At 37.3% G+C, this 18289-nt stretch overlaps 1 protein-coding gene across 6 annotated transcripts; it reads left to right on the top strand.

Moving 5' to 3' along the window:
- Window positions 1–737: 737 nt before the first annotated feature.
- Window positions 738–17979, top strand: BRD2 (bromodomain containing 2). Of its 6 annotated transcripts, XM_053721922.1 has the most exons (14): window positions 2023–2318; window positions 2402–3171; window positions 5771–5892; window positions 9231–9528; window positions 12449–12586; window positions 12689–12827; window positions 12940–13148; window positions 13413–13784; window positions 14273–14401; window positions 14493–14699; window positions 14849–15084; window positions 15484–15791; window positions 16377–16526; window positions 16659–17979. In XM_053721922.1, the coding sequence occupies exons 4-14, from the start codon at window positions 9259–9261 to the stop codon at window positions 16790–16792; spliced, it is 2292 nt and encodes a 763-aa protein (XP_053577897.1). In that variant the 5' UTR covers window positions 2023–2318; window positions 2402–3171; window positions 5771–5892; window positions 9231–9258; the 3' UTR covers window positions 16793–17979. The 6 variants fall into 6 exon arrangements, with proteins under 6 accessions (XP_053577895.1, XP_053577896.1, XP_053577897.1 ...); XM_053721920.1 differs by lacking the exons at window positions 2023–2318; window positions 5771–5892 and adding an exon at window positions 738–821; XM_053721921.1 differs by lacking the exon at window positions 5771–5892 and having other exon boundaries at window positions 2022–2318; window positions 16404–16526.
- Window positions 17980–18289: the final 310 nt, after the last annotated feature.

Raw genomic sequence — 18289 nt, 5'->3', positions numbered from 1 at the left:
TGAAACAAGGCAGTTCTAGCTTTCTTTTTAGTGTTTAAAATCTTAAAAACATGTTTGAACTAACATATATTAGGGGTGCAATAGTGCTACGTTTAGTTTAACACTAGCACAGCAAGTATTCAATAAATACTGTACCTGTAAAATAGTGACAATTACTGTAGTAAAATTTGCCAGACTATAGCACCGAGACACAGATTGCACTGCAATTAAGTTAACAGAGTGAACTAAGCATAACAAAATGGTGCTAGTCACTTTTCTCGCAATGATTTACAGCACTGTTTCAAAATGCTTGGAGGTTGAACTTCAGCTCCGCAAAGCGCTGTATTAGCGAATCGCTGTAAAGTGAGGTATACCTGTGTGTGTATATATATATATATATATATATATATTTGTCCATATTTAAAATGACATGATTGTAAATAAAAACATATAGTTTGAATATGTGTCTTAAGCAGTGCTAGATATATATATATATATATATATATATATATATATATATATATATATATATATATTTTATGCTTTTAAAATACTTTAATGGCCCTTTAATCTAACAGTTTATAAATTTTAGACAAAAAAAATTAAAAAAAATGTATAAGGCACATTAAGTATACAGTTGTACATCTTGGTCTACTACTATACACATCTCTGTACACAATACTATTATGGGTGCAGCTGTGCTCTCAGGCCAGGGATGCAGTGGGTGGAGGGGACGGCAGTGACAGCAGGAGGAGCGAGGAAAGACAAGGAGGAAGTAGAAGCCAGGCTTCCATGTGTATGCCAGTGACTGAGCCCAAGGGGGGAGCACAAGGAGACAACAGGTATTTTAAAAGGGGTGCAAATGTAGTTGCTAAATATAATATTTACATTATGTGTAAATGCATGCATTGATATTTATGGACAAAACTAAATAATATCAGACCAGTGTGGTGGGTATATTAAAAAGTTCAATTTATATATATTTATGCATATAAACTTGAGCAAACCTATATACATGCATATAAATGCTTAAGATCCACAAAATTATTGTTTAACATGACATAAGGCCTCTGAAATGTGTCCATTTGTATAGGACATGTAAATCTGGTATACAATGTTAGATTAGATTAAAGGGTGGGGTTAGTGCAATAATACAAGTTAAAAAAAAAGTAATAAAGTAATTGCTTGATGGCAAGCTAATCTATTTTATATTTTTGTGTAAACTATTATAAGCAATTGTAAGGAAATATACACAAAGTATAATCTTTCAAATGGATTTGCTTATGGGCATGGCAAAAAAGGAAACAGGTTTATATTTAATTATTATTAAAAAGCAATATTTAATTTAAAAATAACACTGTATAAACCTACTTAGAAAAAAGAATGTAGAATTAACATTATAGGGCTGGAAAATTCCACTTAACTTGAATAGTAAAAATTTGCTGAGGGCGAGTACAAATGTTGGATTGTTCCTGAGAGAACTATAATTTCTCCAATAACCATTTAAATGAACTGATATTTTCTACCATACACACAATATATTACATATATAATACATACACATTTGAATTATTGTTTCATACATGGGGGGGGGGGGGGAAATATGCTGTCAAATATATCGTCATTTTAAGATTGTACGTCCCTTTGTTAGCCATCGCAGTTAATAGTGTTAGATTTTTCTCAAACTGATAAAACTAGGTCTATTCTTTCTTTTTGCATTTAATTTACACGTATCAAAGTATTTTCTTGCTTGATGAATCATAAAATCAGATATTGAGGAAAATCCCGGAGGTGTCCGTTTAGTTATAAAGGCTGGTTAGAGTGAGGAGAGCTGACGAGGCAAGCTAAGAGCAGCCGCCATCTTAGCGCAATGACTGTGCACACTGCTGCACTGCAAAATGCAGCAAGATGGGGGGAGGAGGGAGGTTAGATAGAGGAAAGGGGAGGAAATTCATAAAGATGCCGCCAGTAGGTGGTGGAAAGGAAGCAGCATCCGGGACCGGGGCGTCTCCCATGAGCTGCGGGAGAGTGGCAGCAGGGGGAGAAACAGAGGAGGAGGATGGAGAAAGACGCTGCTGCTTGCTGCTCTTGTTCCTCTCAACAAAATGGCGTCGGGTTTGAGCAGGCGGGGGCGGCGTGTGCCTGCGGGGATGAACTGCGCTTTTCCATGCCGGGGAAATCACGTCGAGTTGCTCAGTCTAACGAGCGACTCGGGTTTTACTGAAAAAAATAAGTTATTTTACGATGGGATACTTTATTCGGAGGGAATCGTCGAATGTTTGAGGTGACAGTAGCTGGGTTAACATTAGGACAAAATGGGCCTTCTCAGAAAGCCAACGGTGAGGAGAATATGTATTATTTCGATAAGATGTAAAATTGTTATCAAGGTAAACTTCTAACTTTTTTTTTTTTTTTTTTTTAGATAATTGGAACCAATAAGGATATTCGTTGGAGGAAGACAGAAGTTTCAGATACCATTTTTTTTATTGCCAATTATTTTGAGTGAATGGTGGTTTGGGAGTTGCTGCTATTTGTATTTTTAAAGGGCGTTGTGGATTTCATTAACTGCGCAACAAGATGGCGCCTTCTCTTTCAAAGTACAAGGGAAATAAATAAAAAAAAACACAAGGACGCGTGACTGGGATAGTACGCCCTGTAATAGCTCAGCTGCCTAGTAACAGCGAATGGAAGAGGCGACAGTAACTTAACGCCGCATGGAGCCAACCAATTAGAAGAGAGGCTAACATGGGTGACGTGGAAGGTGCGCTGAGTCACTTGTCCTGGAGTCCTATGGAGGGAAGGGCGCGTTCTCCTTTAGTGCTGCAGTGGTCATTTTGTTGTGTTCCACTAGACGGCGCTCGTACAGCGAAAGAGATGATAACCAATGGAATACTCTCTCAGTTTAAGTGGGCGGATGGTGCTATGATTGATGTGCAAATGAACCAACAGAAATCTCGGAAACAATATGTAGGAGTGCCCAGTCCAGCCAATCAACATCCAGCAGTGTGTTTATATAAGACCGGCTTGAGGCTCCGAGGCGCCATTTCGCTGAAGCGGAGAGCTGGAGTTGAGAGGGGGAAAGTCTTGAAGTGGTTTCTAGGAACGGAACCGCTACGCCCCCACGGGAGAGCCGGTACCTACACAATCCGTTGCCATCCGCATGGAGACAGCAGTTAACCCGGTGTTTAAAAGGTACAGGCCTCTACGCTCCACAAAGAACAGTCTGTGTCAATCGTTATTTATGACGTAAAATTGCATTTTAAATCTACTTGCAGGGATTCCGCAGTCACCCCCCCCCTCCCCGGGCCTTGCTTCCATAGTGATGGCGTCTCTGTCCCTCAACCCCGTAAACATTGAATACAATCCGAAACCATCCTTGTCCCCTATAGCAACTGCATTCCTATCCGTTATGAATATAAACAGATCTGGTTTTACTGCCTCTTACCCATCAGATATGGTTTAAATAGACTTTCTGTTGGAGACCTTAGCTGACTGCGACTCTCTCCCCCTCTGCTCCTGCAGTGCCGCCATTTTCTTCCGGCCGCCCAGACTTATATATCCCCGCGGGAGGGGCCGCTGCGTTACCCGGCAACCGGGAATTCCCTGCTAATTATATTGACACCCTTTAAAAAAAAAAAAGAACTAAAGGTAAACAACCCCGGTATATATTAGTTATAGTCAGTACCACAGTTAAGGGTTAATATGGTCTTGCCCTAATTTGCTGTTATTGCTGCCTGTTAAGTGTGACTTAAAATTTTACAACTAGTATATTAATATAGTGTATGTATTGACGTGACCAACATGTAACTACCGTATTGTAGGCACTAGTGTGTGTGTATATATATATATATATATATATATATATATATATATATATATATATATTAGTAATTAAGTTTTGTATGCTTATGAAGCAGGGGTCGTTGAGGATATAACCTTCTGACCTTGGTGTAATTTTTATATTGCAGTTTCCTGGGAGATAGATCCTTGCAATATATAGCACAATGTAAGGGTTTCTGCAAGTAATGGCATGTTTGCTATGGTCCAATATTGGTCAAAAAGCCATTAAAGAGTGTGTGTGTATATATGTATATAATAAACAAACTTTAGAGTACTGGATACACATTTTATCATGTGTAACATTTACTAGATGTTATGTGGGTGATAGATCACTTGTACTGTGAATTTTGATTTAATGTGGACCTGTAACCACAGTCTACTTATTAGTGTCATTCTTTTTCTCATCTCTTATATTAACACTGTTTTAATTGCAACCTATGGAGAAAGGGGTACACATCACGAGATTAACGTGTGTATTGTGTCTGTGTTGTATTGGCAGATTTTGATGTATTGTGGTGGTGAGTCAGCAGTTCTCAGGGTTTCAAGTAAACAGGGCACTAGGTTGTAGTTCATTATTATTATTTTTTTTATGACATTTAATATGTCTATAGTTAGCCCACCCTCAATAAGTAATACACTTTTAATGCAGATAGCCAGCAATGTGATGCAATTTTACTTTTCGGGTTTTCCATTTAACTAATTTCAGACCATTCAGCATCATTTTTCTTTTGTAGGTGTTCACTGCAGTGGCTTTATTCACCACTATACTATCCAGTATTCGGATATTTGTGTGATTACTGTAGCTACTGAGACCATATGTATGCCTCTGAAATATAAGGGTGAGAACTATGTATTACAGGGCTCGACAAACCCAGGAGCCTGGGAGCCACTGGCTCCTAGAAGTTTAACCCTGGCTCCTAACTTTTTTGGTCATTCTCTATATATCTATATACAAATCCCACTGTCTGGCTCCTAAATATTCTTACTGGCTCCTTATTTTTAAACAGATTTGTCAAGCACTGATGTATTACAGTTGCTTCCTGCTCACTCTGGCATGATAAAAGGTTCAGTAAACTCAGAATTTACCTCAACACAGCCCATTTATGCATTGTAAACATTTTTAATCTGATAGCCTTTCCTTTTAATTCTGAGAACCACTGCACAATGAGCATTCACCAGGATCTAGATATCTGATAACTTAGTTTTTCCTCTGTTCAGGAGTTCTTGTATACCTTTCCCTAATTGCCCACAGCAAAAAAAAAGCACTCTGGTGGTTTCATGGGGATAGCCATATATACTGTACTCTTATAATAATTTTAAATGATTTGTTTGGGTTTTTAAAGGACATTGTACTGTAAAAAATTCCACCTGCTGAATTGTATTAAATATGTTTACCAAACTAATTTATTTTGCAGTTTGAAGATGCTGATTTTGCCTGTTAAAACTGTCGCATTAGACAAAATTACTGCAGTAATGGGTGCAGAATCTCTACATAAACAGCAAGATAAATCAAACTGGGAGAGGAAGCGAAGTGAAATTTCATTTTTCAGTTCTAAGTATTTGGCTTTGTGATTACAGTGAGAAGGATGTGTTTGAATAGACTTCTCCCTGCAATCTCAGCCTACTTTGTAAATGGGTTGTGGTTTCAAAGATGATAAACATCTATTTAATACTCTACAGCTGGGGTATCACAAATTGTTGGAAACACGTTAAGGGACCGCTAATTTTACAGAACACCATTAAGTAAAATACTTGAATTGTTCTAATCTAAGCTCAACTCTTTATTGCTAATTGTATTTTGGAGTCGGCTGAATTAAATGGGAAACCTATTCAGCGATCAGCTGGGTTTTGGGTACTTGTACATAATAATTTAAGTGCTTACTATAGACAGGGATATATGAATACTTTAGACGGGATATTAACAATTCCACCTTTTCACCTTTTCTTAAAGGGTCTCTGTAATTTGAGGGCTATTTAAACAAGCTTTTGTTCCTGTTACTGCAACCTGGATGGAGTCTTCTCATTCAAAAATTCTTTGTTCATTGATGAATAATTGCTAACAGTGTATATGTGGTAAGTAGGAATTATCTGTGAAGAACATATGGTTCCTCTTATCACAAGCCTGAGTGGTAAGCCCGGTCCATTTATAGATTAATAATGAATTGAGTGCTATCCATTTGTGCCATTGCCAGTTCCTTAATGGTTTGAAGTAAATTTTACATTATTATTATTTTTTTTTTTTGCTGTGGGCTTAGTTCTTCCATATATAATTTTTTTTTAATGAAAGGGACATAATTTTAATGTAATACACTACTAAAAAAAAGAATATGCACATATATAAAAATCCAATATAAAACCTTTTAAAATCTTGCTTAGAAGCAACAAGTTAAGCACTATTGATGAGGTTGGACTGGGACACCCACTGAAAGGAGCTGAGAAAGCAGGAACAGGCAGACACTCTTCTCCCCCTGCATAAGAAAAGACCCATTACATAACAGAATGTTGGCTTGGTTAGGAGTCTTAAAATCAGCATAATGTTTAAAAATAAGAAAAATCGATTTTTACAAAAACTCTCCCACATGGGCTATATAAATGGATCATCTATAAAACATGTATACAAAGAAAAATCTACTGTACAATGTCCCTTTATAAACAGCTACACACACACACACAATATAAAAAGTCTACACAACACTTAAAATGTCAGGTTTCTGTTATGTAAAAAAAATGAGACAAAGATAAATCATTTCAGAACTTTTTCCACCTTTAATGTGACCTATAAACTGTACAACTCAATTGAAAAACAAACTGAAATCTTTTAGGTAAAGGGAGATAAAGCTAAAATAATATGGTTGCAAAAGTGTGAACACACTTTTATAACTGGGGATGTAGCTGTGTTCAGAATTAAGCAATCACATTCAAAATCATGTTAAATAGGAGTCAGTACACACCTGTCATCATTTAAAGTGCCTCTGATTAACCCCAAATAAAGTTCAGCTGTTTTAGTAGGTCTTTCCTGACATTTTGTTAGTCGCATCCTACAGCAAAAGCCATGGTCCGCAAAGAGCTTCTAAAGCATCAGAGGGATCTCATTGTTAAAAGTTATCAGTCAGGAGAAGGGAACAAAAGAATTTCTAAGGCATTAGATATACTATGGAACACAGTGAAGACGGTCATCATGAAGTGAAGAAAATATGGTGCAACAGTGACATTACCAAGAACTGGGTGTCCCTCCAAAACCAATGAAAAGACAAGAAGAAACCTGGTCTGGGAGGCTGCCAAGAGGCCTACAGCAACATTAAAGGAGCTGCAGGAATATCTGGCATGTACTGGCTGTGTGGTACATGTGACAACAATCGCCCGTATTCTTCATATGTCTGGGCTATGGGGAAGAGTGACAAGACGGAAGCCTTTTCTACAAAAAAAAAACCAAGCCCGGCTAAATTTTGCAAAAACACATTTGAAGTTTCCCAAAAGCATGTTGCAAAAGGTGTTCTGGCCTGATGAAACCAAAGTTAAACTTTTTTTGCCATAATTCCAAAAGATATGTTTGGCGCAAAAACAACACTGCATATCACCAAAAGAACACCATACCCACAGCGAAGCATGGGGGTGTCAGCATCATGCTTTGGGGATGTTTTTCTTCAGCTGGAACTGAGGCCTTAGTCAAGGTAGAGGGAATAATGAACAGTTCCAAATACCAGACAATATTGACACAAAACCTTCAGGCTTCTGCTAGAAAGCTGAACATGAAGAGGAACTTCATCTTTCAGCATGACAACAACCCAAAGCATACAGCCAAATCAAATCAACAAAGGAATGGCTTCACCAGAAGGAAATTAAAGTTTTGGGATGTCCCAGCCAGAGCCCAGACCTGAATCCAATTCAAAATCTGAGGTGATCTGAAGAGGGCTGTGCACAGGAGATGCCCTCGCATTCTGACAGATTTAGAGTGTTTTTGCAAAGAAGAGTGGGCAAATCTTGCCAAGTCAAGCTGTGCCATGCTGAAAAACTCATACCCAAAAAGACTGAGTGCTGTAGTAAAATCAAAAGGTGCTTCAATAAAGTATTAGTTTAAGGGTGTTCACACTTATGCAACCATATTATTTTTTGTTTTCCTTTACCTAAAATATTTCAGTTTGTTTTTCAATTGAGTTGTACAGTTTATAGGTCACAAAGGTGGAAAAAGTTCTGAAATGTATTTATCTTTGTCTCATTTTTTTTTTACATCACATAAACCTGACATTTTAACAGGGGTGTGTAGACTTTTTATATCCACTGTGTGTGTATGTATGTGTGTGTGTATATATATATATATATATATATATATATATATATATATATATATATATATATATATATATATATATATATATATAAATTGTGTGTGTGTGTGTATATATGTATGTATGTATGTGTATATATATATCTATATATATATATATCTATATATATCTATATCTCTCCCTCTGATTACCTTCTATCTAAGCCTCTGCAGACAGCCCCATTTTCTTAGGGCTAATTATTTATTATATGTTGACTTTTGGCATTTTAGCCAACCAGTTCTGTGTCCTGGGCAACTTCACAAGAGTGAAAAGCTAATTTAAAAAAAAGAAAAAAGCATGTCATTAGACATTTTTTTTTTTTTAGTGTCTTTGAAATAGGCAGCACTTTAGAAATTGACTGTTGCTCTGTCAGTGTTTATCAGTAGCTTGAAGATGCTATTCCTATTCTTCCCCCCCCATGGATTATAATGGGATTGCCAATATCTATTTGTATGTAGATATGTAAAATACCCCAAAGCCAGAGGTTAAATTCTAGGAGCCAGTGGCTCCCTGGCTCCTATGTTTGTCATGCCTTGGGTTATATTTTGGATTATTATGTTTGGAATCTCGCAACCAAGGAGGTTAAAGTGACAAAAATTGATGTGGTCTTTTAAAAGATCTCCACCCTTTACTCACTGAATTTGTGACACTTTTTTTTCCAAAGGTCCCATTGGAAATGTTATGGGGTTTTTTTTTTGTTTGTTTTTTTCTCAAGACTCCCTCCGTTACACAATTTCTTTATAAACTGCACTGTACCATTTTGTTTTGAATTTGAATTGCACAAAATACATAAATTCATTGAATGGGTCCTTCAAACCCTTAGGTTTGTTTTAATGGATATGCAGTGAGATAAGTAAGACTACAACTATTTTTGTTGTACTGGTCTACTTGCAGGTAAATCTTTTCCATACCCTAGTTTCCTGAGGATTCTTCCTTCTTTAAAAGTTTAGCTATCAAGTTTTCTTTGCTTTGTTATATGAAGTGCTAGTTAGAATAAATCTGCATTTTGTATGGAATGCATTAATATACAGTCATAGATTTGTGACTTACCAGTAATGTGTTTTTTTTTTTTTCTTCTCTGTGCAGACCACCTTTGGATCTGAACCATGGTATAATGGGACAGTCTGAGGGCACACCAGGGAAGCGTATCCGCAAGCCTTCCCTTCTGTACGAGGACTTTGAAGGTCCCAATATGACATCAAGTATTTTCCACCATGTGCCTCAAACCAATCCACCACCTCCAGAGGTCAGCAACCCCAAGAAGCCTGGGCGTTCTACTAACCAGCTTCAGTACCTGCATAAGGCTGTCGTGAAGTCTCTGTGGAAGCACCAGTTCTCTTGGCCTTTCCGCCAGCCTGTTGATGCAGTAAAACTTGGTTTGCCGGTACGTCTGTGTGAGCTGGGGTGATTGAGTTGCGTTGCATATAAAATGTTATCATTGACAGGGAAGAAAAGCAGGACAGGGTTTTGCCCTGGATGGCAATATACTGCCCTGGAACTCTTGTATTGAAAGTACAGTCCAACATATTGCTTTTTGCCACATAAAAATCATGGCAAACTAAATAGGCGACAGCGGACTTCAAAACTCAAACCATGTTTGTTTTGTCTTTATTCCAGTACAAACACAAGATAATGTATTCACTCAAACTTTTTTTTTCCCATGCACAACCTGATGACAGCTATGGGTTTGTGACAGTTTTGAAGTTGCTGGTGCAGAAGGGTTTGGGGCAAAACTTATGCAAGATTAATGAAATAAGCGCCAGCATCCCACTGACTGCATATGAGGGTTCTTTTGCTATAAGGAGGGGAAAACTTTTTTGCATCTATTTTACTTCAGACTTTGTCTGACTCTGGATCAGCGTTACTGGACACATCACTGTAGAGTGCTAGAGAGCCCTTACTGTTTTTTTGCACGTTTCATCCACCCCTGTAAATGTACGGATGACTTGTGTAGCTAAGGCTTGTTCTGGTATAAGGCTTCTAACATTGTAATAATTGTAGCCGCCATCCTATATCTGTTATTTCATACCTTATTGTTGTGAAATCCAAATTTCCAATTAATGCGTTTTGCAGATCTGCACTTCCATGAAATTGTACAGGACCCCAAGTGTGACAAAGTATTAAACGCTACACATACTGAGATGTCTTGGATTAGAAGTATGAAGGTACATTATACTGGTAGGTGTCCTATTTTTTAGCTTTTAGAATACAGTCATAATTTTGCCTTTTGCCTCATCACCTTACATTCTTCCATGTTTGGCAAGGTTTCAAGGCAGTTAGTAGCTCTGACTACATTAGTGCTTGTCAAGGTAGCCATCTATAGTGTGTATAGCTTCAAGTAGCTTGAACTTTGAGAAGTGATGAGTGCCACTGCTGTGACATTGTAACATATTTTTTTTTTTTTTTTTTTTTAATTCTTGTAGCTTCACGTTCTAAACAGTTAATTATCAGTTTTCTATCAAGCTGGAACTGCTTAATATAAGCTAGTTAGCTGGTGCTACATTTTAAGTTAGTAAACTTTGGTAAATATCAAGCAGTCTCTAATGGGAGTTTGTGTAGTTTGCAAACCTGTAAACATCCCCAGAGCTGTCATCAGGTCCCGCGTACACAGAATCCACCTGAGCGTTTATAGGGATAACCTTTCACAACCCAGGGTCTGTTGTACAGGACAGGGAAGATGCAGCTTTAATCGGTGGAATGCTTCTGAGGGTTCTGTTTAAAAGCATAGGGTATAGAAAGGTCACAATTAAAACTCACATTTCCATTCTAAAACTTTTTTTTTTTTGCAACATACTTCCATTAGCAAAAATGCTTCTAGTAAAAGATGACTGTTCAGTGGCATGTACATATGCTATGAGTGCCTGTGCACCAGTATGCAAGCTGAGAGGTGAAGTGTTTGTCTGAAGGCTTAAAGGGACACTGAACCCAAATTTTTTTCTTTTGTAATTCAGAAAGAGCATGCAATTTTAAGCAACTTTCTAATTTACTCCTATTATCAATTTTTCTTCGTTCTCTTGCTATCATTATTTGAAAAAGAAGGCATCTAAGCTTTTTTTTGGTTTTAGTACTCTGGACAGCACTTTTTTATTGGTGGATGAATTTATCCACCAATCAGCAAGGACAACCCAGGTTGTTCACCAAAAATGGGCCGGCATCTAAACTTACATTCTTGCATTTCAAATAAAGATACCAAGAGAATGAAGAAAATTTGATGATAGGAGTAAAATAGAAAGTTGCTTAAAATTTCATGCTCAATCTGAATCACAAAAGAACATTTTTGGGTACAGTGTCCCTTTAATTTGTGTCCTAAGCTTCTGCTGACTGAGGAGTGTTTTAGAATACCGGTACACAGGTGCTCAGATCATATGGGCGTATGCTGATGGAAAAATGTAACTTTTACTAAGCTTTAATTTTTTTTAATTTTTTTTCTTTGTTGATATGAGTAAATTGCAAAAAACATGCTTCTATTTTAAAATTGAAATGCTCCCATGCACATTTTAGTTTTGGCCTTTTTATTCCTTTTTAGTTTGTAATTGTATGTGTGGTTACTCCAGTTATACTTTAGTATTGCTTTTCCAGCTGTGTTGTTTTTTGCAATGCATCGTTAAATGGACAGTAAACACCTTGTAATTAAAAGGCATTTATATTGCTGTAGAATATATATATATATATATATATATATATATATATATATATATAATTTAATTTTTTTGAATGCCGTTTATCAATGGCCAAACTCCTCCCTCAATTTACATTAATTGAATGGGCCAATCTGGGCTTTAGTCCGCAGATAAGGGTAGCCATGGCCATTGTTTTAATATAAAGTACATTGTTTTGCAGTTATCAGCTAAAGCCAAAAAGGAACAATAACTAGCAGCGTAAGAGCGTAAGCCTTGAGAAGTAAACAGCGTGCATTATACGGTCTTAGAATTAGGTAATCCTTGCATTTTTACAGCTAAATTAAATGTAAAGGGGGCAAATAAATAATGAAAGTATATTGCAAACCTTTTTCATTGCGTATATCTCAAGGTGTTTACTGTCCCCTTTTTTTTTCTTTTTTAAAGATTTTCTTGTATAGTTGCTTTCCTGTAATGTTTAGTCAATAATCTTTGTATTCAAACACAATGGATACCTCTAACCTAGGAATCCTAAATTCTTGCACTTAGTTTAAAACATGAAATGCTCTTTTAATCCTTCTCAGGCTTGTTACAGGTATCCTGCTTAAAGCTTGTAGTAATTATAACACTATTCACTACTTGCAGTCAGTCACCATTAGATATGTATTTTTGTGTATGCTTATACAGGACTATCACAAGATCATCAAGCAACCAATGGATATGGGAACAATCAAAAAGAGACTGGAGAACAATTATTACTGGAGTGCACTAGAATGTATGCAGGACTTCAACACCATGTTTACAAATTGTTATATCTATAACAAGGTGAGGTTTCCTGCATCTACTTAAAGAACTATGACCAGTAAATTCACAATAGCCTTAATGAGGTCTGATTTGTGTATATTTGATATATTTCTCTTGCTATAGCCAACTGATGACATTGTGCTGATGGCTCAGAGCCTAGAGAAGATGTTCCTGCAGAAAGTAGCCCAAATGCCACAAGAGGAGCAAGATATCCCCAATACAACAGCCAAAAGCAAACAAGGAAAGAACAGCAAGCCACAAAGTAAGCTAGGAAAGGTTTAGGTTACTGTGTTGTGGTGGTTTTACATAATGAGATTAATTTAGCTGCCAGATATTAACTTCTTTTTTATTTATTTTAATCCCCTTCTCTCTAGCTGTCACAGGTGGGGTAACAACAGCACACCAAGTTCCAGCTATATCATCTGTGTCTCAGCCTTCAGTCTATAACAGTTCTCCAGAAGTGCCCACCACTATTTTGAATCTAGCACAACAATCAATGCTCTCCTCACCAATTATGAAATCTATGCCACCTTCCCAGACACTACTCCCTGTAGTACCGCCAAATGCACAGCAGTTTGCAAAAGTGAGTGTATAAGGATTTGTTGGTTTGGGTTTATTTTAGGACCACCTAAAAGTGATTTTTTTTTTTTTTTTTTGTCTTCAATAAATGCCTATCTCCTTTTATCAGTCACAGTGGAGTAGGGTAAAAGTTCAATGTGATCAAACTGTCCTGCTTATGTAACTCTTGGTACTCGTATGTAAGTCCAATTCTTGTATTGCCTTCTCTTGTTTAATAATAACAAGTGCTGCATCTTATTTGCTTGCTATATTAACTTTCCTTTTGCAGCAGAAAAAAGGTATAAAACGAAAAGCTGACACTACAACTCCAACGACTGCAGCCATTATTGCCACTAGTGGAGATTCATCTCCTATTGCCCTATCTGATACCAAACCAGCCAAAATCCCTGCACGGCGAGAAAGTGGCCGTCCAATCAAACCACCTCGTAAGGACCTTCCAGACTCTCAGCAGCATCAGACTTCTAAAAAGGGGAAACTCTCTGAACAGCTAAAGTACTGTAATGGTATACTGAAGGAGATGCTCTCAAAAAAACATGGAGCATATGCATGGCCTTTCTACAAACCTGTTGATGCCTCTGGATTGGGACTACATGATTACCATGAGATTATTAAGTGCCCCATGGATTTGAGCACAATAAAAGTAAGAGGTCCATTCCACACACACACACACTATATTTAAATGGATAGTAACTTTTCCCATTTATTTGGAGAAGTCCATCAGGGCTTTATGTTAGAGTAGAAAGAGTTAGCCACTTTTATTTCTTTGTCAAATCACCATTGGGATGTTATCTTATGTCTGCTGAGGCCATTTGGGACAGATAAGTAGCAGGGTTATGCTAGTGAAACCTGCCATGTGAACTTCATGTTCACAGAATTTGTAAACTTAATTTATACAATTTGAATTACTAAAATTGGTCAAAATAAAAAGTACATAGCACACTTTTCTTTCCAGTAAGTATTTTATGTGAAAAATCTCTGTATGTACTGCCCTTTTTTAATACGGAATACTAAAATATAATCTCTTTTAATAAAATATATATATATATATATATATATATATATATAATTAGAACTGAAAACTAGATTATGGAGATCCACTAGAATGCTGATCATTAAATCTTTCTTTAGAAAAAAATGGACAACCGAGATTATCGTGACGCACAAGAGTTTGCAGCAGATGTCAGATTGATGTTTTCAAACTGTTACAAGTACAATCCCCCAGATCACGATGTGGTGGCCATGGCAAGAAAGTTACAGGTATAAAAAACAGGCTTTAAAACACATTATAAGTGACCTAATTAAAATAGTCTTCTCACACTTTTTTTATTTTTTACAACCTATACTATAGGACATTTTTGAGTTCTGTTATGCCAAAATGCCAGATGAGCCTCTTATGATGAACCCTCCATCGGTCTCAACACAGCTGCCACCATCTGATTCAAAGACTTCATCTGAGTCCTCTAGTGAGAGCAGCAGTGAGAGCTCTGATGACAGTGAGAGCTCCGATGACTCTGAGGAGGAGAGAGCGAACAGACTGGCAGAGTTGCAGGAACAGGTAATGTTTGAAGTCCTGTCTTGTTAGTAGTCTGTGTGAATGATGGATGATTGTGAGACATGTACCTTTTATTATAGTTTTAGTCCAATATGGGGGGTAAGGTTCTCAAGTAGTCCATCATTGGTAAATATACCTTATTTCGTTTTCAGCTTCGAGCTGTACACGAGCAACTAGCTGCTCTCTCTCAGGGTCCCATCTCAAAGCCCAAGAAAAAGAGAGAGAAAAAGGAAAAGAAGAAGAAAAAGAAATCTGATAAAAAGAAAGCAAAAGAAGATGATGAGTGGAGGTCTGGCAAATCCCGGTCATCTCAGAACAAGAAATCCTCTAAAAAATCAGGATCTGGAGGGGGTGCTACCAGCAGTTCCACCACTCCTGCATCATCTAAGTAAGTACAAATCCTTTGCTTTGCTATGATTAACAACTATGTGATGTCTGATAGTTTTGACTTGAAATGGATTTTCTGTACCAAAAAGTTGATTTCATTTTGATTATCTAGTATAGTCTAGTGTCCATTCTTTAAAATAGGAGTGTTTCCTTTGTTTCAAAATTATTTCCCCCCCCCCCCCACACACACTAAATATCTGGTGGCTAAATGATGATCTTTCTTTCCCCAACGGATCGGCAATGATGAATCCCTTCTTAAAATGAAGCCAAATTGGTCTGACAGTCACTCAGATGTTTTCTTTGTTGGGGATTGTTAGTTTCTTTGGTGGGAATGCAGGGACCTTTTCTGTGATGTCACAGCAAATTCCAAGGAATTTACTCCATTGTATTTCTCTTTCAGAAGTTCCAAGAAATACTCTAGTAAATCTTTGCCGCCACCGCCCCCTGTAATGTATGACTCTGAAGAAGAGGAGGAGAGCAAACCAATGACTTATGATGAGAAGCGGCAACTGAGCCTGGATATTAACAAGCTTCCAGGAGAGAAGTTGGGGCGTGTAGTACACATCATCCAGTCTAGGGAGCCCTCCCTGAGAGATTCTAATCCTGAGGAAATAGAGATAGACTTTGAGACATTGAAGCCTTCTACTTTGCGTGAACTGGAGAGATATGTGATGTCCTGTTTAAGGAAGAAGCCTCGAAAACCATACAGTAAGTAACAGTCTTGTATATAACATGACTAACTCTTGTGTACATAAACCAGTTACTTGCATGCTAAATATGCTGTTGGCAATGTTTAAGGGATATGAAAAGCAAAAAATTTTTTTGTTGGGGATTTGTTGGGGGCTAGCTTAAGCCAATGAAGAGGCATATATGTATAGCCACCAATCAGCAGCTAGCTCCCAGTTCCTGAACCTACCTTGGTATGTTTTTCAACAAAGGATACCAATAGAAGAAAGCAAATTAGATAATAAAAGTAATTTGGAAAGTTGTTTAAAATCATGAAGGAAAAAATGTTTTATGCCCCTAATGTAACTCCCTTTTTAAAAAATAAATTCCTTTTCAGTTGTATGTTTATCTAGACATTTGCCAACACATACATTTTTATTATTCCTTGGTTTTTATGTGTTAAGGTAATTGTGTCAATGATCTAGAATAGATGGTCTCAAATTTACAGACTTTAAACACAATTGTGACTCATCCTTTTTTACGAGTACAATGGACTAACATATTTAGCTTGGACATTTTAGCTTAATGGGGTGTGCATAACTATATCTCTGTCTGTGCTCTCCTCAGCTCCCCTTAACTCTGTGCTCTCTCCAGCACTTAAGAAGCCAGTTGGGAAAACAAAAGAGGAGATTGCAATGGAGAAGAAGAGAGAGCTTGAGAAGCGATTGCAGGATGTTAGTGGACAACTAAATTCTGCTAAAAAGCCTCCTAAGAAAAGTAAGTAACCTATAAGGGAGGAATAGGCATTTGGATAGGAATATCCAATAGGAATGCAATTTCCATTTTAACTATATAGTTTATAACTTAATTTAACCTGTTTTCTTCTTTCTTTTTTTTTTTCTTCTGCAGCACATGAGAAGATAGAGTCAGCACAACAAGTCTCTGTTTCCCGTCTCAGCGCCTCTAGTTCCAGCTCTGACTCTGACAGCAGCAGCAGCTCCACATCTAGTTCTTCAGACACAAGTGACTCTGATTCAGGTTGAGTGTAGTAGCTTAAAGGACATTGAGCACCTTGAGTCGAATGGACTGAGTGAGGGAGGCAGTGTTTATTACACATAAAAGGTTCTGATTGGATCTGCAGGAACAGACCCCCAACTGAACCAGACTTCTTATAAGGAAGAAATAAACGGAGGCCTTGAGGTGGGCATCAACAGATCCCTTCTAATGATAAATGCAAGGGAGTTCAGCTGGGCATTCCCATCCTGGAGCACGAGGCACTATCATTTGCTTTGGGTCTGCCCTTATGACTTGTGAAATGAGTGTGCAGGATTCCTATATGAGAGGCATAAATCTCATGGTTCTGCAAGAGACCATTGGGGAGGGTACAAAATGGGTGAAGCATCCGAATTCTGTTTACAAGTTGTTAGTCGCACAGATGTCTGGGTGGTGTCGTTTTAATGCTGCTTGAGCTGTTCGCTGCGTGTTTTAATGACTGGATTTCAGATGTAGTTGAAGGCTGAATGCAGTGTTCATGCTTCCTCTTAGTTTTCCATTATGCTCACCAAGCTAGTGTGCAGGTCATCTTCACTACTCTGTCCTTGGAGGTTTAGGGAGTTTAAAGAAGAAAAAGTGGATATTGGGACTCCTTTATAGCCTTATGTTTTAGGCACCTTTTTAAGGCACTTTGAGGCTTTTTATACTAGTTTAAGAAGTGTTCACCCTTTCAACACCAGAGAGAAGTATCTTTACATCCCAACCCTCCAGCTTTTTTCAGCATGCAAGGGAATCTGTCTCTGGGCACACAATCCAGTGTTGTTGGGCATCCTAACTACAGAGCTCAAAATAGCTTTTTTTTTTTTTTTTATGTTTTTGTATTTATTTTAAACCAGTAAAGAAGGAAATTTTGTTTTCTCTTTGTTTTATAATGTAAAATAATTGCAGAGGGCACCCTGTTGATACAGGGGCCAGTGTAGATGTAAATCTTTTATAAACAGTGTATATAAATATTCAAAGTTGCACAAGCAGCATGTTTCTCAACGTAAAGGGTACCTTTTTTTTTTTTTTACCTGGGAAGAGGAAAATATACATTATTCCCTACTGTTTGTCTGTATCACTGCTCTTATTTGGGCTAATTTTTTTTTTCTTTTTTTTGTCTTTCTCTTATTTTTCTGTTCAAACCCTTTAGTATGGAAACATGTAAATAAAGAACTATACTTCTGGTAAAGTCTAATGATTTTTGTCTTTATTTTAAAAAATATTTAATGTTTTATTTCCCATCTTATCCAACAAACAGGTACTTTATAAGGGTAATAAAAACCTTTTTCTTTTTTTAAAACACGATGAGTCCACGGATCATCTTAATTACTAATGGGATATTCACCTCCTGGTCAGCAGGAGGAGGCAAAGAGCACCACAGCAGAGCTGTTAAATAGCTCCTCCCACTCCAGTCATTCTCTTTGCCTACGTTAGTGATACGAAGAGGTAAATTGAGGTGTTAGTATAGATTCTTCAATCAAGAGTATATTATTTTTAAAGTAGTG

Source organism: Bombina bombina, chromosome 7 (assembly GCF_027579735.1).
Source record: "Bombina bombina isolate aBomBom1 chromosome 7, aBomBom1.pri, whole genome shotgun sequence".
NCBI classification, from domain to species: domain Eukaryota; kingdom Metazoa; phylum Chordata; class Amphibia; order Anura; family Bombinatoridae; genus Bombina; species Bombina bombina.
The sequence above is the reverse complement of the archived record's forward strand: the minus strand, read 5'-3'. Positions and strand labels throughout refer to the sequence as shown.